Here is a 22,457-nt window from a genome sequence, read left to right as displayed (position 1 = left end):
TTAGATAACCAGTGGGCTTATTTACAGAATAGGTATCAAGCGAAGGGAAGCGCAGTCGAAAACGGCAGAAGACTGGGTGGGGCGATGAAATCAGGAAATTTGCAGACGCTAGTTAGAATCTGTTAGCGCAGGACAGGGGTAAAATGGAGATCGCAGGGAGAGGCTTTCGTCCTGCAGCGGACATAAAGTAGGCTGATGATGATGATGATGACGTCATTAAGTGTGTTGCACACGGAAGCAGTCGGCTGGCTGGCGGCCGCTGCCACCGTGTTGTATGCACTACAGCCTCACGGTTTCTTTCGCTTTATCAGTTTCGTTCGTTTTAGGTAATTCGACATTAGGCGCGCTTGACATTTCGAATGAATTCGGTATCGACTTGTATCGTATGATATCGCGGCTCGCCTAGGAACGCTGCGTGTCGCCCCTATAACGCAGCTATGGATGTCCTGAACTGCGATCTTCTTTGGATCGGCGGATCCTGCTACCGCAAACTGACTCCGATCAACCGATTCTCGCTCTCGGAAAGCGTGGACGTTGCGGACAAGTGCGACGAACGTATTTACGATGTTGGTGCCAGCGGTGGTAAGCAAACTTTACCGCGAGGGTGAAGTGTGCACATGTCAGGATTAGAACACGCCGACATGAAAGTTGTCAAACTGCGCGCGAAAAAAAGTATTCTACATATGTTGCATGGGCGTAAGTTCATTGCGGTGTAGCCGTTCAGCTATGGAGTTTCAGCTACGTCTCCGGTGGCTTGAAAGGTCGGATAAAAACTGGTTGTGCGATGCACCTGTGTTATCTATAAACAGAGGCAGCTTGATGCTTGTGGTTCCGTCCGCTTGTGGAAGCATAGGGAAGAAACCGGAAACGTTCTTTCATGCCTCCGCTAAACTGCATATACGGGCATGACTGAATTTGCATTATTATTATGCGTTCCTTGGTCTTGGTTGTAGTTTAAACGTTGATCATGTACAGTCACTATCAGACTTGAAGCAAAACACATACTTAGCAGATTAATTATAACAGAAGCAAGGTGTAAGGTGCAAACAACCAAGGCCTTGGAAGATGCATTAGGCCAACAATTTCAGAGCACCGAATCAAGAAACAGTAGTGGGCAAAAATTAAGCTATATTTTGTATTTCTGGTCTTATGAGCTAAACTGCTTGGAAAGATTGTGTTATGCCAGTCTGCTAACCTTGGGGAATACCCTCTTGGAACACTTAGCATCGTGTTATTTGCACCACATGGCTTACTCGTTTCACACATGACTTGCCTATTCCTGTCACCTATCACAAGGAGACCATATACATCAACTAGCATACCAGAAAATACTCCCGTGTTAGTTGGAGAAAGTTTAGTGATAATTGGAGAGATTAGCCAAGTGAAGGGCATGGCATGCTGCTGCAGGATTGATTAATGATACGAAATGAAAGAGAGAGAAACACACATGGCGCATACACACAGCCTTGTAAATGTATGCATTAGGGAGCACCATGAAATGGACAATGCGAAAGTGGAGTTATATATAGCACCGGCAATAAACAGTGTTTTCTATCTGACCTCCTGGCAGCAGCAGTGTACGTCCTGTCGACAATAACGAAAAAAAAAAAGGCAGCTTGTAAATGCAGGTAATAAATTTTTCACACAAAACCACAATATCTTATCTTATTGATTACTACAGTACACGAAAATGTGGAACAGGCAGGCGATATTCTAGACATGTATCAAATGTTAAATGTTTTATTGCTCCTGCTGGCTTTTTTTGTTTCAGTAAGTTCCTATGATGACGAGCCTACTTGCTTGGCACCAAAGCCGAAATCTCTGCCAGTGTCGAACGACGACAGCTCGGCCGGAGGGCCGAAAGGATTCTTTCGTCTAACGCACTATGTGCCACAGAAATTCCTTCCGTAAGTCAGAAGCACACTCCTGTTGCATTTCTCTTGCTTGTAGATTGCACATTAAGTATTGAACAAACAGCGTAACTTTGCATGTGCATATGTTTGGTGGGCATGTATGTGTGATGATTGTGCTTGAGACGTAGTGGTGTGCAGACTCCCTCTGATTTAGTTTAAAGGTGTGTTTTGCTTTGCACATGGGAGCTGTGGGTTGGCCATTCGTGATAACCATTGGTAAACATCTACTCCCAAAAATGATTGATACCTTCACTAGTTGCTCGCGAGTCTCATAACCCTGTGCTGCTTTTGAACAAATGCTTTAGAAAGCATTTGTTCTCATAAAGTTTGATCATCAATTTGGATATGAAGATATTGGATTCAACATTAAAAACTAATTATTCTTACAGCTGTGCTCATTAGTGTCATATACATCATTAGGTCTTGTATTGATTCCTTAGGTCTTGTATTGTATTGTCTTGTGTGTATTGTATTGTATTGTCTTGTATTGCCATTAGGTCTTGTAAATGATTCCTTTGATCAGCAATCAACATAACCATAACAACATTGGTTTCAGGGTTAAAAACAATAAACATAAAACTAATAAACGCTAATCAGAAGCGTCCCCTTTTATATTGGTTCCACCTGTACTTGCTAGATACAGGTACCTATGTTGTGAGACTGCTGATTTGCTAGTCACCCCACACAGTCCAGCGTATAATTCTTTACACACCTTTAACTTTCAAACTCTGATGCAAGCACTGGAAAGCTCATGTGAACCTCTTAGCAGCATTTTTTTTATATGCTGGAGCAAGTTTTCAGTTGTAGGTATTCAAGAAACCAGTCACTAATGAATTAATCAATCAATAAACTGGTATTTAGTATATTAATAATTTCTTGCTCAAAAACATTTCTCTCTCTCTTTCTTTAATTTCATTTATTTATTTATTGTGCAAATCTACTCTCCATGGCCACAGCAGTGCATTTACTTTGAGCAAGTTCTTCTTTTCTTGTGGAATGATGTTTGGAGTTTGTGCAATTTAAGTTCAGAATTGGTTATATCTGGTTTAATTGGTTGCTGGAGCTATTTACATTTAGGTTGAAGTCTGCACATCAGACATTTCATGACCTTCGAATACTGTGCTCCATGAAACTGCATAGTACTCACATTGTCAATCGCTTCTTTGTTGAAGGCGGCTCTGTGGAAAGAAGCATGCCGTCAGGATTCAAATGGAACACGATACCAACACCTCAATTAAGGTCCCCAGCCCAGATTTGTGTGAGGATGTCAGTAAGTAGACTTTATTACTCTGAATTCAAAGTACACTGCAATACTTATTGAATGTGGTTGATAGGTCCACCAAGTCACTTAATGTCGTTAAAACCCAAGTCAATATATTGCTCCTTTAATTGGGAACAGGAAACAAAAGCGTACAAATATGTTCTCACAACCTTTGTAAGACATCACGGGCAATACAATAACTTGAGAAATGTGTGAGCTGGATTTGCTCATTGGGTTTTGTTTACGGGTTTACTGAAGTGTGCAGCACAACTCCCTAGCTGATAATATAAGAAAATACTGGCAAATTACAGTGCATAACAAAGCACAATACATCAGGCTACAGTGTAGTACCTATGAAGGTGTGCTGTGCCTCGAATCTTGTGTAAATGGTTGTGCGTCCTTTTCTTTAACTTGAAATTTACCGAGTACATTGGTACACAACATTTCTCATTCGTACGTATAGTTCGTGGACGCTGTTATTGTTTCCCTCTATGTACAGGTGCACCAGAAAGTAAACGGAGCACGCGAGTAATGACCGAGCTGCCTCTCTGTGCACTAGTGGTAGCAGTGCCTACTACACTGCACGCGCAAACATAATTTGCGGTCGTCATGCAATATGCTTTTGACCACTGCCTGATCAGCTGCTCTGGCGAAAGAGCACTTCTTCCAATGATCGATGCTAGGGGACGTTTTTGAGCTTGCTGCAACTATTTGGCAGTGGAAAGCTGCTTTTGCCAGAAGCGTTTGCTTGATACACACATGGCGTCTGTCACTGCCCAATCTCTGTTTATTTTGGAATGCGACAATGGCCTTGGTGGCCGTGCCACGGTTAAGAAATTTCAAAGCATGATATACTCCCATCACGTGTGGTCCATTTACATGTTTTATTCAAAAAGTCCACAAAAAGTTTTCGTACAGAAAGTGATATTATGCACATATCTTCCAGATAAAGAAAGTAAATTAATTATAACAGCAGTAAATATATGTTTACATGAAGGAGCTAGAGTCAGTAGCATGTCACTGCTCCATTCAGAGTTAGGACACTACCCATGCGTCGAGGAAGAGAGTGAAACAGGTTGTCTACATGACCAGGTATCTGGCGCAAGTGGGCCCATTCATCTTCAACGGCTTGCCACAGGTCGTCGGCAGTTGCGTGTTAGTATTCATTCGAGCTAGGTTTGCTTTCATGGCTCCCCAAACATTCTCAATAATAGTGAGATTAGTGCCCTTTGGAATCCAACACCGGCACTGCATGTTCCTCCAGCATTGCCTCTTGATGACCCCTGATGTGTCAGTAGGGTTGTAATCATGTTGCACATATATATATATATATATATATATATATATATATATATAAGCAACCACCTTTAAACAGCGCGTTTAACGCATATGGAATCATGCTGCTCACTCAGAATGTCTCTATGCGAAGCTGCTGTGGAGGACAATGGTAGTCTGACTAGTGGTCCGAGACCATTGGCGCTCACGGCACCCCTCACGTTCACCGAGTAGCATCCACTGCAGATCATGTCGGAGATTAATTGGGACTGCTACCTGATTTTCAAGTAAAGAGAAACAATGTTGTGAAGCCGTGAAGAAATGAAGTCGTAGATGCACAACATACTGAGCTTGCAAGTCTTAAAGGGCCCCTGAAACGGTTCGGACAAATTTTGTAGACGCGTAGTGTACAGCTTAAGTAGAACATTCGCACCACAATTTAAGTGAAGCGTTGCGTATTAATGGAGCTACAAGCGATTAGAAGTTACCCTCCTCCCTAGCCATGCTTTTCCTCCTCAACTCGTTCGCCGAGCGAGCGGGGCTAAGCTCCGCCTTCACTGGTTCAGCGTCACGATGCGACGTCACATCGTCCACATCCGGTTGTTTTGGAGCCCGCCCCCGCCCGCGCGAGACCGCTCCGCTAGCCGCTTGGCCGTCGACCCCAAGTGAGAGCTACCGAAGCAGCGTGCGTTGCGAGCATTCTGTCGTAGCGCCGAACGTGTCTTGTATTCCGGTAACCACAGGCAAGCTGGTCATTTCGGCAAATGACTGTAGGCATAAACTCAAGCTGATGAAGGAACTTTAGCGTAGACGTACGTGAGCGGCCTGATCGGTCTTTACGGTCCATACACTTGTTGGTGCAGAGCTTAACCAGCCAAACAAAGCGCTAATATTGCTCTAATGAAGTGTAAAACATTTTAAACATTTATAAAAACAACGTGTTCATGATTACACTCCTGCGAAAAATACACACCAGCAGCAAAGAAGAATACACTTCGTTGCTGCTACTGTGTATGGTTGAGCTCTGTGCCACCAGGTGGCTGCACCGTGCAGACCATTCGCATTTGCCCTTCTGCTCATCTCATGGCTCATCCCGTTACGGCAAAGTCAAGCGGCCAGACTCTGTCCCCTTGCGCTTGCGTTTTCCCTAATACCGGACTCGGGAAACGCTATTGCGTTAGTAATCTTCCGGTGCTAAGTGACGGCCACAAACGCGCAAATCCTGGCGCCGATTGGATAGCGGCAGTCCGATGCGCAGCAGCCTGTTCGCTCGTACGCTGCCTTGCAGAGGGACACGATGTCGCAACTTGACATATTGCCAGTTTCTACGTTTGCAGTCCACAAGGCAACAAAGTCGAATCATAGTGCTCGCGAAAAGACTGAGACCGACTCTGACCGCGGAGCTCTCTTCAAAATGGAGTACGTTGTAACACAAGCAGACGACACACGCTGTGTGCCGGAAGTGCTTAAGTGTACTGAAAAATTATTCTTGTGCATTCTCTTCATGTTACTTTCTTTTCATAAAAACAAATTAACTAACATTCCAACTATTACGAAGATCATTTGTTTACCATAAAATTGGAAAAATTATCGATAACGCGCCCTTGTCAGCCAATCGGATAGCTCGCCCTACTGACGTCGTATGGGTGATTTCGGTCATATGGGTAGGGGCGGCTTAAAATTCCGCCTAGCAGTGTGCTGCGGTCGGCAGCGATGTGCATATTTAAAACCTTATAATAAATTACACGCTTTACGCGGAGCACTTAGATGTGTCGATTAAGGATCAGAAGGACCTATTCTAACGACTCAATACGTTTGTAGAAAATCGTTAAAAGCGTTTCAGGGTCCCTTTAACATTCGTGCCTAGAGAAACAATGCCGCAGACCAGGTCTATAGCCGAATGCCACTGACGGACAAATTAAAAAATAACGCTAATAGCTGGCATTTCTTCGGCAGTGACAGATAAAAGTATTTGCTTGTGCTAAGTTAGCCCTATATAAATGTGCCCTATTCAGTTCCGTTCCCAAATACCTGTAGTTCCTGGGGCCCCAGACACGCCTCTGCTGACCCCATCTTGACGAAAAGTTTGACTCGTCAGTGAACATAACTTGTTTCCACTTCGTTGACACTAACTGTTGACACTCCGTTGTTTGCGTGCTCTCGCGAAAGCCAAACGCTGATGCCTTTGCCTGGCTGTAAGGTAGGGTTTTTGCGCTGCCACATCTGTTCCAGCCAGCTTCGTGCACTCAATTCCTGATGGTACTGAGGCTGACGTCCAACTCGAGTGCGTCGCATATTTTTTCTTTAGTGCTTTGAAAAGCTAAGCAAATGTGCGATGCACTTGAGTGCACCTGCAGCAACAATGAAATGGCCAATGTCAGTAGACGTGCGATGCAGGCGACCAGAGCCGTGAGCATCAGTGAGGCTACCGTTGTCGTCCCTCTAGGGCTATATAATTCTGTTAACTGCTCTTATCGACCTTTCAGTCCTCCGGCATATTTCTCGCTGTGAGGCGCCTTGAATAAACAGTTCAGTTAGACTAAGGCATCTCTAGAGCATCAAGTGCCACACGGAGCGGCATTTTTGCTGCACTGGAAATATAGAGCATTTATTGCTGTTCTATTTGTTCCCTACTCGCAGCCAACAAGCCCACATACTGCGTAGTAAGGGCACAAAGGCAACTGATATGTGCACATTTTGTTTCTTCTTTTATATCTATCTCTCTTTGTGGAAGTTAAGAGTCACCGTGTCATGACACAGCCATTACATTGTTTTCCGTTGATGGGACGAAATTAAATGGTTCCTGCAAGCGCATAAAATGTTCCCCTAGAATCTACAGCTGGAACAACTGCTCCTTCACCTGAATCATTAATCAGGCAGGGTTTAAAAGCAAATCAAAGAGCACCCCAGATTTTCTTTGCGCATGCTACATAGTTCATGATAACGCTGCTAGTGCTGAGAGATGCCGATCAAACAGCACTTGCATGCTCCATTTACTTTCTGGCAAACCTGGTCTACCAGGCTGATGATGATGATGATGATGATGAAACCTGTACACTTGGCTATAAAAGTTTACGGGACACGGGCTCCACAACAAATGTGTATTTATGTTTTGTTAAGGCAAGGCACTTCTAATTTAATGGATTGCTGTAAGTAGGTAGCAAGAACTACTACAAATTGAAACACTGAAGTCGATGCTATATGCCCAGGCTTCTTATCAATTAATCTTTTTCACATGTCCCATGTCCCGCTAACGTTTGCGGCCTACTGTACATTAAACGATTTGTATTCTCATTTGTAAAAATCAAACAATTGTCTGCTCACTGTCTAAGGTCTTGAAACGAGACTTTCAGTACAGGCGAGTACCCCTACAGCTGATGCCTTCACTGCGAAATGACCTGTACCGTCTAACCTCACTGTATTGAACATAGATGCAACAAATTATCGGATATGAGGGAGTAAAGCTAAAATCAATTACTGAAGCGTATGCATTTGGGCTGGTTGGTTTGCCCTTGTGTGTTCCTTCCTTATGTCTTATTCTTTGGAATTGTTTTCTGCACAAACATAAACTATTTCTCACATTTGTTTCGCATGTAATGACTATATGCTTATAATGAATATCTGATATAATGAAAGTATTTTCATGTTGTGTGACACTTCATTGCAGCAAGCTTTGACTGTATATTGAAAATTAATGAATAAATAAGATACGTTCCGTAGGTATTTTGCCTGTGATTATTATCTGATTGCTGTATACGATTCCATTTGCCTTATCTGTCCGTGCACAGTTATCACCGGTCAGAGGGAGGAGGACGTGGAGTCTGCCCTGCTGCGGATATCGGCCACCGTGTGCGGCATGCGTCAGCACGAGCACTACACGCACTTCGTGTGCTTTCCCCTGAACAATCCGAAGCTTTGCAGCATGACGGAAGAGTTTAGGGAGATCGTCACCAAGTCGTGCACGGTGAGAACCTTGGCAGGGGCTGTCCAACGTGTGGATGCATTCCGAATTCTGACGTGCGGTCATAGCGCCAGCCGCAGTAGCCCGGTAACCACGACATTGCAGTGCCGAGCGTAAAAGCATCACTGTGCCCCCCAGAAACGCGTGTTGTTTTGATTTCCACGTTTGCTTACTGTAGGACTTGGCGACGCCTCCAGCGCTTGAAAGTGCCGTGATCTGAGCACTCGGCATCGTCATTTTCTCCTGAAATCGGTTCCTGCTCCGGCTGCGGCATCATGCATTGACAATTTTTGGCAGTGGACGTTCGTTATTGGTTGGTCGGGCATGAAGAATGTATGGTGCGTGTTTATGCTGTACAAACAACGGCAAAATATTTTAAAACAAAAACATATTTCTTGCCTTTTTAGGCTACAAGGAGGGCACACATTTGTGCAGTACTGATGAATTTTGTTTACAACTGACACTAAGTGCACTGTCCAACGGTCTACACTAGAAATACAATGCAAAAATTAGCATTTGCACGTAGCACCTACGTGTGAACAGTCTGTAAACTTAATTCCGTACATCTTTGACAAACGTCCGATGGCTATTCATAAAGTTTACTCTGCGTTAGAGGGTGTGTTTTCAGGCACCTGAACTAGATGGCACCACCATATCCAGCGCCAACATGGCTGCCATGAGGTGGTAAGGTCACGGCGAGATCAAAGCTTCCGGTACCGCAGGATGTAAACCCCATTTTAACTGGTAGCAGTATAGATCCTCGCAGGTGGAGTGAAATGGGAAAGAGTATGCCTTTTTCTGTTGTCTGCTTTTATTTTGAATTTGTAAGTCGAATAACTTTTGCTTGGCTCTGTCAATTTTGTCATTATCTTTACATTCACCATGGAATAACACAAGGAACATGTTGTAATGCAGAACTCGGTGGGTAGAGAATAGTTGTAGGGCCCCTTAGAGGGTCCTTCTTATGTTCAGTCTTGGTTGCGGCAGCGACATTTTGTTGGGGTGGAATGCAAATAGGCTTGTATACCAGAATAACATCTTTTCTTATGCAGTTATAGTGCTCTAGAGGGACACAGAAAAAAAAAGCAAGTTGAGCTGTGTCAGTAAATTACCCTTCTGTAATAGAGAAAGAAAGCCACTGTTAATATGAAAGGATGCCGGGTAAGCCAGGAAAGATCCAGAAGCGCTTTCACTGGTTTGCTGCTGTCATCTAATTGTTACTCTCACGCAAAGTGTGCTTGGTGTATCCAAAACTTCGCAAATTGATGTCACCAAGTCGACAGCGATCAGCAACCGTGTCTAATGAGATTGCACACACAGTGCAACAAACAGTGTTGTGCTTTTTCGAATCTAGTTGAGCATCGGCAGTTGATCTGAAATGTATGGTGAATGCAAGCATGAATACTGGACTGACCTGAACCGCAAGAAAGATTTTACGGCCGGGCTTGCCGCTGACGTTGCCATATAAGTGTTGCTTTCCTTCCTGAGTACAAGTCACCCACTGAAGAGCTAGATTAGTTAGTTATTCATTCTGCTAGTATTTCTTCACCGTCACTACACGGTGGTGCTATGTCTATCAAGGGTATTCAATGGCACTCGCCCACTTTTGACCGCACTCAGGGTCGAGGCCTGGACGCGAGCCTGTTTGTGGCCAAGCAGAAGCTGCACCTCACCATTGGCATGCTGGTGCTGCTTGATCCCAAGGAGTGCAACATGGCACAGAAGGTGCTGGAAGGCTGCAAGGACCTGGTCACGTGAGCGTGCTCAACTGGCATAATATAACAGTTTATTCCGCTCCATTCCTTCTTTTCATTTCCTGTCTTCTTACCATTCAGCCCTCAGGATTGGCCGATTGTAGTGGTAACCTGGGCGGAGGGCCGCTTTAGCCGCTGAGACAAACGAGACATAGGTTCACAGGAAAGTGGAGACTTGAAGCGATCATGAGTAGTAGAACAATGGATGTCTCAGGCTGGAACTCTGTGTTTTGACAAGGAGGACTTGTGTTCACGAGGATGAAGACGAGTCGGAGTACTTGTCGAAATACTAGTCGATAAATCAAACTATTTGCTAGGGCAAAGGCCTCAAGGCTTTGCCCACAGAGAAGTCCCCTTGCCGACATATTGACTCCAGCCCGAAACATCCTTTGTTCAAATTCTGTTGATCACTGAATGGAGAGCTCCATAACAACTGAATGCTGTGCAAGTTGTTCGAAAGGTTAGGCATAGAAAACAGTCACAACAGGAACAAAAAGGACAACATGAAAAGGCTGACTGTCAACTGAACTGTACTTTTACACCACAGTGCAACTTTCCAGGTGATAGGTCCTTTTTTTTTTATGTCCTCTTCATTCTTCTTCTAGGCCTAATTCTTCAAACCTAGTTTTACAGCAAGGTATATAGGAGAATAGTAAGTGGATAAGTTGGTATTGATTCATGTTTGAAAAATAGCATGAAAACCTACACAGAATGAAAGAAAAACAGAGAACGACCGGACATTTCACTCGGTGGGTCTGTGTCTTTCTTTCGTCCTGTGTAGTCTCTTGTGCCATCCTTAAAGGGACACTAAAGGCAAGTAATAAGTTGGCATGAGCTGGACCATTCCAGAAACCTCGCAGTACTTGTTACGTGCCAAGAAAAGACTTAGCTTACGAGAAATTTGTGTCTGGAGGGTCCTCACACCTTTAGCGCAATTGAAATCCCCCCCCCCCCCTCCCCGAACAGGGAGTGGTGACATTGCACATGCCATTACTGCCCTTTACTGCCATCATTGAGCAAAATGGCACCCGATAAGCGGCATTGTAGTTTTCGGTACAAAACGGAAATGCGTGGCCATGGAGAAACTGAGTCAAGACAGAGTGTCAGATTTGCCGCTGCGGCTGCTCTTAGTCAAGTGGTGTGGACGTTCTGGAATCTCATGGCATCACATGGACATGGCATTCCCTGCTACTTGCAGTTTGTGCGAGTTTCACAAGCCAGCAAAACCAGTGCAGCACAACATGATAATGAAACTAGCGAAACATGGAAGCAGGGGCGGCACAGAGTGGAGACGAAACCTTTTGACTGCCCATGTTGTTGTTAAGGGTAACGACAACAATTTATTTTTTCTAAAAATCAGACAGAACTGCACAAGTAGCATTTTATTTCATCTTATAATGCACTACAATAATCTTTTTATTATAAGTGGTGGAGTACTAGTGACAGAATTATAATGAGCAGTGCCTTCATCATCGGGCTAGTACTTGAATGTCCTAGAAGAGTCTCTAATTGTGTCCTGCATTTATTTCAATTTCTTGATTACTATAACTCTGTTTGCGATAATATTTATGCCTTAGACGTTCCTAAGCACTTCCATAACTTTAGCCTGACTTAATATTTGCCTTTAAAGATCCTTTAAAATGGGAAACTGCTATTGCTTACAAGGAACTGAAACAATTATCAGTATGCTTCTGCAGCTTGAGTCAGTCAGGTCACATTCCTCTGCGATTGCCTCTGCTGGGATGGAAATGTTTCTGGAAATGGGACGATACGGAAAGACATTTGCTAGCTTTTGGCTTCTTCTTTGGCAAACAGGACCATCCTGAAGGATGAACCACTGATGGTGCGTGTACATGGCCTGGAGATTATGAACGACGATGAAAGTGAGGTGGACGTACTCTATGCCAAGGTGTCTTCGTGCAACAAGGAGGGAACCTCACGGTCTCCCGAGAAGTGAGTTTGTGAAGTGTTGGGGAATTGGGGTGCATTGGTGTGGTGCCTTGCTGTGCGATACATTCCAGAGGCAGTCTGCATAGACAAGAAGGCTGTTAGTGCATTGGCTTAAGGTAATGAATTGGCAGCTCTTCATCATCCAAGAAAAATGAAGGGGGCTCATTATTTGCATTGATTAATTAGTTTGTTCGTTCAAGTCAGTTATTTTCTACTTGCAGAAAATTTGGGGCGCAGTGACCTGCAAAGCCACTAATTGCCACTGGAAAAGCTCTTAGCACCGCACATTGACAGCTGGACAGAGTGCATTTATGTATTATATTGTTACGTAGGAAGACACCGAGGTAAAAGACTACGTTGGCGAGCATAATAGTAGGGTCCCACCGGTTATTGCGGCTGACGTGTTCATACAGGCTGATCCAGTCATCGACGTCTTCCCCATCTTTGCCTGAGAATACGCCAGGATCACGGGGAGCGGGGAGAGTGATGTAGGTCGTCGAAGTGGCAGCAGGTGTCGGAGCCGGCGGAGTCGGGTTGTCGTCGCCGGGAGCCATGAATGAAGGCTCGACGTACCGTCCACTGCGAAGCGCCGTGACGAGGTACAGGGAACGTCCACCTCCACCAGATATGTTACGTAGGAAGACACCGACGAAAAGCTATTTACAAGTATATTTACAAGGCAATACGCTTCGCTTGGCCAAGAGGCAACAGCCCGCGCTAGCTTCTAATCGTCGTCGTCGTCTTCACACTGCTCGCCTTTCGTGATCGCACATATTGTGCCGTAGCAATATATTGTTACAGTATGGTATGGGGCGGCAACGTGAGGACGGAAGAAGATGAGGCCGACTCGTTTCCGATACTGTGGTTCAAAGGCCTCGCTTCTGCGTTTGATTAAACACCGGTGCAGATCTCTTACACCGTCACATTTGGTGGAGGTGTGGGGTCCACTTCCTACAACGCTGCGCTCGATCTCCGTAGTGGACGCCACATCGATTCTGTCACAATATCTTCAAACGCCGCCTCCTCGTCCACATCCACCCAGGCTTCATCCCATCTACTGCTACCGCGCCTTCGTGACCCAGGGATTTTCACCGGCACAAATGGCACGGACGTGGAAGACTGGCTAACCTGGTATGAATGCATCAGCGACCTTAAAAGATGGGACGCACCACTCAAGCTTGCCACCGTAATCTTCTACCTCCAAGGCACGGCTCAAGTGTTGTATGACACACACGAAGAAGAGCTGACCAGCTGGGATGTCTGCAAGCGAAAGATGCATGACGTATTTGGAAAACCCGCTGGCCGTCGGCTATCAGCCAGACACGAGCACAGTCGTCCACAGAGTCCTATATTTCCTATATACAGGACGTGCTGGCTCTTTGTAGAAAGGCAGACAGACATGTCGGAATTGGATGAAATCAGCCTTGTGCTAAAGGGAATTGCAAACAAAGCATTCAATTTGCTTTTGTGCAAGGATTGTGTGACAGTTGATGCCGTCCTTGTGGCGTGCCGACGCTTCGAACAAGATAAAATTTAGTTATTTATTTTACCCTCGGGGTTTACACGTTACATAGGGCAGGGGCATATTACAGCCAAAATTGTAAAAAAAGAACAGTTGGTACAATAAGAATAAGCAGCAGGAACAATCAACAAATTAATACTGAAAATGTACAGTTGCTACTAAGAAAAGGCAGAGTAATTTCAAGATCCAAGAATATAAAAACAAACAAGCTAAACAGAAGAAAAAATCGAGTACAAATTATTAGGCAATGTTAACCATGTTATTAAAAAACTCTTAAAGCAAGATGTGTCTGTAATAGCAGTAGCTGCTTCTTGCAGCTGATTCCATTCGGAGGTGGTTCGAGGTAAAAATTCATGTGAATAGGTCACAGTTCTGCAACGAGGAAGATAAACTTTTTGGAGGTGGTACATTCTAGCTGATATGAAAGGAGGGATTTTAATGAACTGTTCACGAAGACAATTGTTGTGATAGTAAATTTTATGAAAAAGTGAGCCAGGCTATTTTACGCCGAATGGTAAGTTCCGGGAGGTTAAGCAGTGACTTCATCATGGTAACACTGGCTGTGTAGTCATAATTGGATAAGACGAAGTGAATGGAACGATTCTGCACTCTTTCATGTTTGTTTATCAGTGTAGTACCACCGGGATCCCAGATAGATTATGCGTATTCAAGTGACGGATGGATGCAAGTGGTGCAGAGAAGCTTTTTAAGTGATGGAGGTACCATATAAAAATTTCTTCAAAAGTACCCAAGTGAACGGTTAGCTTTGGCGATGATATACCTTACATGATGCTTCCATGATAGGTTACTACAGATATGAACACCGAGGTATTTGTAAGATGAAACAGACTCGAGAGCTGTATTAGCAAGATGATAGTTTGGACATGCTAATGAGGTGCGAGATACGCGCATTGATTTGCATTTTTAAATGTTTAATTCTATGTTCCACATTTGACACCAGGCAAATGTTAAATATGTTATTTAAACCAGTCTGGAATAAGGCAACATCTTCTCGGTTATCTTTATTCTGGTAAATTACACAGTCATCCGTGAATAGGCAAACCTTTGATGAAATGTTACTGGGTAAGTCATTCACGAAAATTATGAAAAGTAAGGGTTCCAATACAGACCCCTGGAAAATACTCTATAGCACTGGCTGGACTAGGGAATCAACAGTATTAGCAGAAACAAACTGTGGTTAGAAAGGAAAGCTTGGATCCAGTTAAGCACATCTAGATTGAATCCATTCATCATCATCATCAGCCTGGTTAGCCCACTGCAGGGCAAAAGCCTCTCCCATACTTCTCCAACTACCCCGGTCATGTACTAATTGTGGCCATGCCGTCCCTGCAAACTTCTTAATGTCATCCGCCCACCTAACTTTCTGACGCCCCCTGCTACGCTTCCCTTCCCTCGGAATCCAGCCCGTAACCCTTAATGACCATTGGTTATCTTCTCTCCTCATTACGTGTCCTGCCCATGCCCATTTCTTTTTTTTTTGATTTCAACTAAGATGTCATTAACTCGCGTTTGTTCCCTCAGCCAATCTGCTCTTTTCTTATCCCTTAACATTACACCCATCATCCTTCTTTCCATAGCTTGTTGCGTCATCCTCAATTTAAGTAGAACCTTTTTCGTAAGCCTCCAGGTTTCTGCCCCGTAGGTGAGTACTGGTAAGACACAGCTGTTATACACTTTTCTCTTGAGGGATAATGGCACACTGCTGTTCATGATCTGAGAATGCCTGCCAAACGCCCCCCAGCCCATTCTTATTCTTCTGATTATTTCAGTCTCATGATCTGGATCTGCGGTCACTACCTGCCCTAAGTAGTATTCTCTTACCACTTCAATTTCCTCACTACCTATCATAAATTGCTGTTCTCTTCCGAGACCTGGCGAGGGGATATTTGAGCTCGTTATAGACAAATTCGGGTAGAATTACATCATGCATCGAACAGTTTAATGCGCGTTAGTCTGCTTGTTAAAGCGCGTTCGACTTCATTACTGAGACTGTATTGTCTCTGAGTGCAGGTGCAGGCTGCAGCTGCTTGCTGACGCAGTGGCCCAGCGCTTCTTGGACTCCGGGTTCATGCTGCGCCAGCAGGAGCGGGGCCGTGGACCCGAGCACGTCAAGCTGCACATGACCATCATGAACACCCGGCTCCGCGAGCAGCGCTTTGCCACCGAGAACACGACCCTGCCGCCTGCGCGGAAGCCTCGCAACTCCTTCGATGCCACCGCCATCATGAAGGTGAGCGCACCCGACAGACAGCTCGCCCTTGTAGTTCGAACCCAAGGCACCTCAGTCCAGGCCTGTTGGCTATGACACGTGAGACGTGCGGATTCTCGGTCGGAACTCTTGGTTAGCCAAAGCTAAGCAGGATCAGGCTCCAGTAGTCCCCAGTAAGGAGGCCACTTGAGAATGCCAACTGTTGCTGGCTATTCTTTAGCAGAATAGTTATGATGTCTGTCTCTAGTGCGGCATCTCTTGCCACATATTTGCATCATCTCTGTCGGTCACTTCACGTCAACCCCACAGTGAATACAGCCCATAATGTTTATTTGAAGTTGATTGATATTCTGCAGTGTTTATTTTGTTGCAGAACATCAAGAAGCGTTGGTAGAGATGTGCGACTTATCGGGACGTCAGTATGTGGGTGGCCTGAATTCAAGATGGCGTGCATAACCTCCTGTCCCGTTTTTATTCATGGTGGTAGTGAACCCATCGCAGGTTGACATCGGCTGAGTGTTGTCAAGTTGCATTGCTGTTGCATGTATGTCCCATTGAGACAAAGACTGTTATAGCAAATGGGAGTTGTAATTGCTTTACATCATACGGTGCCAGTTTGTCAAGAGTATTTCAGAATTGTGAAATCTCTGTTTCAAGCAATGATGTCAGCCTAGCGTATACAGTGTTTCTTGTGTTCTGAACCAAAGGGAGCATTTAGATCACATTTTTCTTACTGAGACATGCAATGATCTCTCACCATGTTGCCACGATGTGTTTACATGTTTTCTTTTTCTCTCTCTCACTGTTTTTATGCAGCGCAACCGTGACTTCAACTTTGGGCGGATTCATGTCCCCAGCATCAGCATAGTTCATCCACGCGACTGTGATGGCGATGGCTTTTACAAGAGAATAGCCACGCTTTACTTGCCAAAATAGCAGGAGTAACATCTTGAGCCATGGAATCCTGCAATTACTTCTTCCTGAATTGTACAAATAGCCGTTTCTAATGATAATTGCGTATTTAGGAAATATGCCATTTCTGTGATCTACAGTGCAGTTATTCTTTGCTTAATAAAGAATGAAATAATGCCTTGCAGTGTTTTTACATTGTTGTGTTTCTTAATATTCATTGATGGACACCACAGTGGCAGCATGCACGTCTGTCACCATGGAGCTTGCAGTCATCCTCAATGACGGCAGTTATATGTATATATGCAGCACATAACTACCGTAGTATGTAACTGCCGTTATAAATATGCAGTATGTTATACAATATACCGCATGCTGACCTTGCATGGCCATGGCAAAGGCAAATGAAATACACTTAAATTCGTTTACAATTTCACAAATAGGCAAGTATATACTTAAAAAAACTCGTGTAACATTGCATATAAAAGCCGGCTTACAAAATTATGTTGCATGACAGCCGGGAGAAACGCGAACGTTGCAAAACAGAACGTAACCAAATTCACGAATCTGAAAGGATTGAAAGAACAAGTATTTCTGAAAATACTTTTTTGGTATGTTATTTGCCCTTCGTAAGTTATTCCAGTACTGAACCGATAGCGGAAGCCGAGAGGACGTAAGGCCGGTTATTCACCACGACCTCCTCTGTTAGGATCGTGTCGCAGTATGTGATAATACTGGCACGGTTCGAAGTGTTCCATAAGGCGAACTGCAGAATCGCTTCCGCTTGGGAGAACTAGTACTTGTGCCATTTTCGCAAAGCGATCCCGCAGTCTTTCGGAGGCGGATGCTGCATGCGATCCGTCGAACTGCTGTAAGATCGTTAAAGTAAACGTACTGCAGAGCTGCTCACGTTTCCCAACCAACACGGCACAGCGATTTCCCGCCATCTTTATTATCACTTGATCTTTCTCGCTTCGCAGCCGCTCAGCCCTTCCCTTTAAAAGCGCGCCACGACAACAAAACATTACTATGCTACAAGCACGCGCGATTCTTCCTCATGTTCGATTGCGAGATTAACGCGAACGCCTATTATCGACATTCTTATCACGTACGCACCGGCGGTCGGTTCGTTCACCCGATCCGAGTGTGTGTGTCGCATTAAGCGAACGTCACAGTAAGCGGAGGCGCGCGCGTGTGCAAACACACAGACCGCGAGAAAGAATTACATCACGGGGACCCGAGGAAAGGCCACCGTGCCGCGAAACCTATCGGGTACCAACAATTCTGCAGGAGTCCAAGGGTTGGGCTGGCCGGAGGTTTTAAATTTAAACCTAACAGAAGAGCCGTTGCTTGCAAACAACAATACTAAAGAAATATATATATACAGGGTACCGCTCCGCTCTCTTCCTTCGTAAGCACACAGAGAGGGTGGGGGAAGAAAAAATATAAATAAAAAGGTCAGGCGAAGCGCGCGGTACTCTCGTCAACAAGCGATTTTTGGCGCGCTTTTTTAACGATAGCGCATTTTTCGCGCCGGCCGACGGGCACGGGAAAAATTTTTCTCGACCATAATTTGCGCCGAGAAAATTTTTTAAAATAACGGGAGCCCCCCGCGAGTCGGGAAAAAGCTTGCACGACCGTTGAAAACACGTCGGTCGCCCCCTTCAGAGCGACCGACGCATCAAAATCGGCTCGACCCCCCCCCCTCCCACCCCCCTACCCCCTACTAGTGCCCGACCGCGCACAGGCACACATCCCAGTTCATCCCGCGCGTCGGAGCTGTGAGTAGGTTCCTGTAGTACGGCCCGCTGCCTTCGGTACGATGCCAGCGTTTCCTTTATCATTGGCTCATCTGTGTTCCTCGGTGCTCTCGCGCTTACATTTATTCGAGTAGCCGTCGCGATTGTGAGCGTCGCTAGGCTTAATTTTTGCGCCGACATTGGTAATATTTTCTTCTCGCTTTTGTCAGCTTCGCGCCACTTTGGAAACACCGGCTCGGTAAAGCCGGCCGGTGCTACCGGCGCCGCTAGGCCTAATACTGTTGCGGCGTAAATAGGGCCGCCATGGGCCCGCGTCGGAGGGAAAATTTATTTCTCCGGTTTCCGGTTGGAGTTCGGTCGAGTTTTAGCGTCGAAAAATTTGTCCAGGCCCTGAACCATTTTAGTGCCGGCGGCCGTTTGCGGGGAAAAATCGTGCGATTCGCCAGAAATCACCCAAGCTGGGTTGACCCCCCCGCAGACTTCGCGCGGGGAGGCCGGACTACACCGGTGCCGAAATATTTGGTCGGCTCGCACTGTGGAGTTATTCTTCGCCGGTCGCGCTGCGATTTTATTTGCATCGCGGTGTGTTCGCTGCTTGACTGTTGTGTCCTTGTCTAAATTTTTTGGCTCTTTGTTTCCACAGGAAGCTTGTAACACGATGGCCGACAACGACACTGCTGTTGAGAAGAAGCGCGGACGTCCGAAGAAGGCCGAAGCCGGCGAGAAGAGACCAAAAGAGGCACGCCGCTTGTATTTTATTTTTATTCTTATACGCTCGCTTTGCTCGTGTTACACGATCGCGTTTCTACCATGTTCCCGTTCTCTCGCGTAGTCTGGGGCGCGGCGATTTGCGCGCGCGAGCTGTCAGGGCGGCGCGAGTTGCTTGTGTTGCTGCACTTACCGTTTTTATTGCTCTCTCGCCATGTTAGATTTTTCACTTTGGCGGCAAAATGAAATCAATACGCGCAACGCTCATTGGCTGCCCTACCGATTGCCGTTTTTGTGGAGTTTTTTGACCCCGTAGTGCGCGCCCCCTTTGTCTATTTAATTAGCCGTAAATCTTGTTAATCGAACCTCCGTTCCCTGTACGGCTACGTTAATCTTCAGTCGCGAACACGGGGAACTTCGTTGAGCGCATTAGATGTCTCTAGAATGTTAGCGGGCCCAGCGACTGGCACCTTTTTCTTTGCTTTCTTTTGTGAGCTAAGGCTCCATCGCGCTTAGAATTGATAAATATATCGATCGCGATAAATGTAGGTGCACTATCTGCAGTGATTTTGCGCGTTCTTTTGCGCCTTGTGTAACTCTATTAACTGCCATGCAGAGTTTCAGGCGAACCTCGCTTGCTAGGTGGCGTGTCAAACATGGCGGCGCTTTTTTGTGGCGCGAAGATCAATTGTGTGAGGCCTAACGGCGAGCTCGCCTCCTTGAGCCTGTTAGGTGCGTGTTTTGTATCTGCGTTCGTTGGCCGAGAACTGCGCCGCTACTGAATTGCTAAAGAGGCTTCTTACGTCACGAGGTGGTTGCGTTGTGTGAATATATTTTTACGCTGTGACCGGCCTTGCGCGATCAACCATTGTCCCCGTTTTTTTTTCTCTTGCACAGGACGCGTCTGCCGATGCGCCGAAGGCAAAGCGTGGCAGGGGCCGCCCTAAGGGTAGCAGCAAAAAGGGCAAGAAGGTATATATACTTAATATTGCTTCATTCTATTTATTATTTTGTTTCAGATCTAGTCACTCATTCTATTGACAGCGTGACCCTTCACGATCGTAATTAAGCCGCATCTTTTTGCACCTATTTGACAAGCACATATGTGAATCTGCATTTACCTATTGTTTTTTTTCATCCGTTATTTGTTTTTCAATGAGCTTGATATTGTGTAACACGAGGTCGTGCTGTTGAACAGTGCTTGAAATAAACACGGCTGTGAAGAAATTCCTCGAATGCAACTCTCTTGCTGTCGCCCCGATTCTAAACCTTTTCGTAACTAAAACGTTATGGACTTTTCTGCGTTTACCTACTTCCCGCCTAGTTTTATGCGAGGAGCACTTTTTTTTTTTTTCACGTGTACGTAGCTTTTGTGAAGGTACAGGCGGCGTCAAGTTTTCGGACCGCGCATCGGAGGAAAACCTTTCACGCTTTCAGCTCCTTTTTCAAAACACATTGCCGGCAATAGTCGCAAGTTACCCCGAGATAAAACCCCAGCAGCACGTGGTGCTTCCCACCACAGTGGATGGAGCCCGATTTCACGATCGCTATGGACCCCCTTTCTCGGCGTGTTCATAAAGAGATGGTCGCGATCGCGAAATTCGATCAGACACTGATCGGGCCGGATGAAAAGTGCCCCGTTTGACAACTCTTCTCCGCCCACCGGCGCAGACTGCCACCAAGGCGGCCGCTGGCGCCAAGAAGGGCACCGGACGCGGTCGGCCCCGGAAGGCGGCGGCAGCAGAGGTCGACAAGGACACTGGCAGCGATGATGCTGGCGAGGGGTCCGACTGAGCGTCGTCGGCATTCATCTGTCATGATTTCGTAGGTATGTAGCTTTGCTTCACTCGTATCCGTGCATGCACCGGATGGCTACGTTTTGTCCCCTACGCTTCCTTCGTCGCTCCCGCAAAAAAAAAGTGCCCCATATATTGGTGGTTCCCGCCGTGTAATTAGATGGGGATGTAGTTCTTTTAAAAATAGCAGACGTCATTTTCTTGGGAGCGCCGGAACGCAGGCGTCGTCTGTTCCTAGAGCTATTGAACACACGGGCTTCATAACAAACTGAACTGTTGCTGTTTTGCAACTGATGCTATTGTTTCAGATGTGCAGAATATTTCTAGTGCAGAATGCCTGGAAGACCTTCTTTTGTACATTGTTGCATTGTAAATAAGGGAATTGCAAAAGCTAGCGTTCCTTGTGAGGTAGTTTACCAAGCAAGTGTGCAATGTGTAGCGTAATGGGTGTACCATTATTTGCATACAGAGGTGCACCTTTTAACGTTGGGAAATGAGTTACGAATATGCTGGCACAGTCGTGTACTGGCTCAACGTGGGTGTCCAGCCGTATTAGCCAAGTCCAGAATAGTTGGCCCATAGAAAGTACTGAGCGAACTGTATCACTTCAAGCTAACCAAGTACTGCTGTTGTGCGGCCAAACGAAGGATTTGTTCAGCTGTGTGAAAACTCGTTTGTATACCCATGAACATTTTTCTGTGCCATCTGGTAGTTGCCGCCGGAAACGGCAACTTTAGAAAGCGAAAGTTTTATGCATTATCATACAAGAACCACTCGTCTCGGAGCCAAGTTGTTTATACTTAAACTAATTATTCTTCAGACATCATGTTTTCTGAAGAAAGTTTGCTTTATACGCATGCAGTTGTCTATTGCCAAATATTTGCTGGTGATTAGAGCTTGTCTGATGCCACGCAACTTCCTTCTTTTGCAGGTCACTCATTAAGGGCAGTGGGGTACTACGACAAGCAAGTTGCATCGTACGAAGACTCCATCTCGCATTTTTCAGGGTGTTTTCCCCCCCATTTCTTTTTAAAAACTTTGTGTAGATTTTTTTTTTTATCCCCGCCATTTTGTGTGCCCAGTGATGCACTGAAACACGCTCGCCCATTCATACCCAAGAAAACCACGTGCCCCCCCCTCCCCAGCGTCATGTTCTCATCGTTTTTATGAAAATAAATTTCAGTTGAATAAAAGCACGCGTCTCTTCATGTACATTGCCTCTTGTTTTTGTTGTATGTTTGGCATAAAAAATTTGTTGTCCACGGAATCTGAGAAAACAGAACTTTCCAAGTGGTTTGTGAGCTGCCAGTAATTACTCTGATGTTCACTGACAAGATGGAGATCGTGTAGAAAAATTGTTGCTTTTTTTTCTCGCACCTTGAATTTCATGGCAGTTGCATGCAGTGCCTCCTAATGTA

General features: G+C 45.5%; 2 protein-coding genes across 4 annotated transcripts; both read left to right on the top strand.

The window, feature by feature from the left end:
- The first annotated feature begins 218 nt into the window (after window positions 1-218).
- On the top strand, window positions 219-16,960 carry LOC142557506 (activating signal cointegrator 1 complex subunit 1). The gene is made up of 8 exons (XM_075669406.1): window positions 219-582; window positions 1,772-1,907; window positions 3,086-3,183; window positions 8,238-8,413; window positions 10,031-10,164; window positions 11,980-12,117; window positions 15,668-15,887; window positions 16,683-16,960. The coding sequence occupies exons 1-8, from the start codon at window positions 438-440 to the stop codon at window positions 16,800-16,802; spliced, it is 1,167 nt and encodes a 388-aa protein (XP_075525521.1). The 5' UTR covers window positions 219-437; the 3' UTR covers window positions 16,803-16,960.
- A 1,462-nt stretch (window positions 16,961-18,422) lies between these two features.
- Window positions 18,423-22,251, top strand: LOC142557505 (uncharacterized). Of its 3 annotated transcripts, none has more exons than XM_075669405.1 (5): window positions 18,423-18,556; window positions 19,179-19,274; window positions 20,141-20,215; window positions 20,915-21,071; window positions 21,971-22,251. In XM_075669405.1, the coding sequence occupies exons 2-4, from the start codon at window positions 19,194-19,196 to the stop codon at window positions 21,035-21,037; spliced, it is 279 nt and encodes a 92-aa protein (XP_075525520.1). In that variant the 5' UTR covers window positions 18,423-18,556; window positions 19,179-19,193; the 3' UTR covers window positions 21,038-21,071; window positions 21,971-22,251. The 3 variants fall into 3 exon arrangements, with proteins under 3 accessions (XP_075525520.1, XP_075525519.1, XP_075525518.1); XM_075669404.1 differs by having other exon boundaries at window positions 18,437-18,592; XM_075669403.1 differs by lacking the exon at window positions 18,423-18,556 and adding an exon at window positions 18,824-19,117.
- The last annotated feature ends 206 nt before the right edge of the window (window positions 22,252-22,457 follow it).

The sequence above is a fragment of the Dermacentor variabilis genome, chromosome 9 (genome assembly GCF_050947875.1).
Source record: "Dermacentor variabilis isolate Ectoservices chromosome 9, ASM5094787v1, whole genome shotgun sequence".
NCBI lineage: Eukaryota > Metazoa > Arthropoda > Arachnida > Ixodida > Ixodidae > Dermacentor > Dermacentor variabilis.
Note: the sequence above shows the minus strand (reverse complement) of the source record. Positions and strands in the feature narration are given on the sequence as shown.

Excerpts from the sequence above, each read along its gene's own strand:
- LOC142557505 (XM_075669403.1), top strand. The coding sequence starts at position 18,839 with ATGGGCCCGCGTCGGAGGGAAAATTTATTTCTCCGGTTTCCGGTTGGA. Across the intron at positions 19,275-20,140 it reads GCGAGAAGAGACCAAAAGAG|GACGCGTCTGCCGATGCGCC; the intron begins GCACGCCGCTTG and ends TCTCTTGCACAG. Across the intron at positions 20,216-20,914 it reads GCAGCAAAAAGGGCAAGAAG|ACTGCCACCAAGGCGGCCGC; the intron begins GTATATATACTT and ends CCACCGGCGCAG.
- LOC142557506 (XM_075669406.1), top strand. The coding sequence starts at position 438 with ATGGATGTCCTGAACTGCGATCTTCTTTGGATCGGCGGATCCTGCTAC. Across the intron at positions 10,165-11,979 it reads GGCTGCAAGGACCTGGTCAC|GACCATCCTGAAGGATGAAC; the intron begins GTGAGCGTGCTC and ends TTTGGCAAACAG. Across the intron at positions 15,888-16,682 it reads ATGCCACCGCCATCATGAAG|CGCAACCGTGACTTCAACTT; the intron begins GTGAGCGCACCC and ends GTTTTTATGCAG.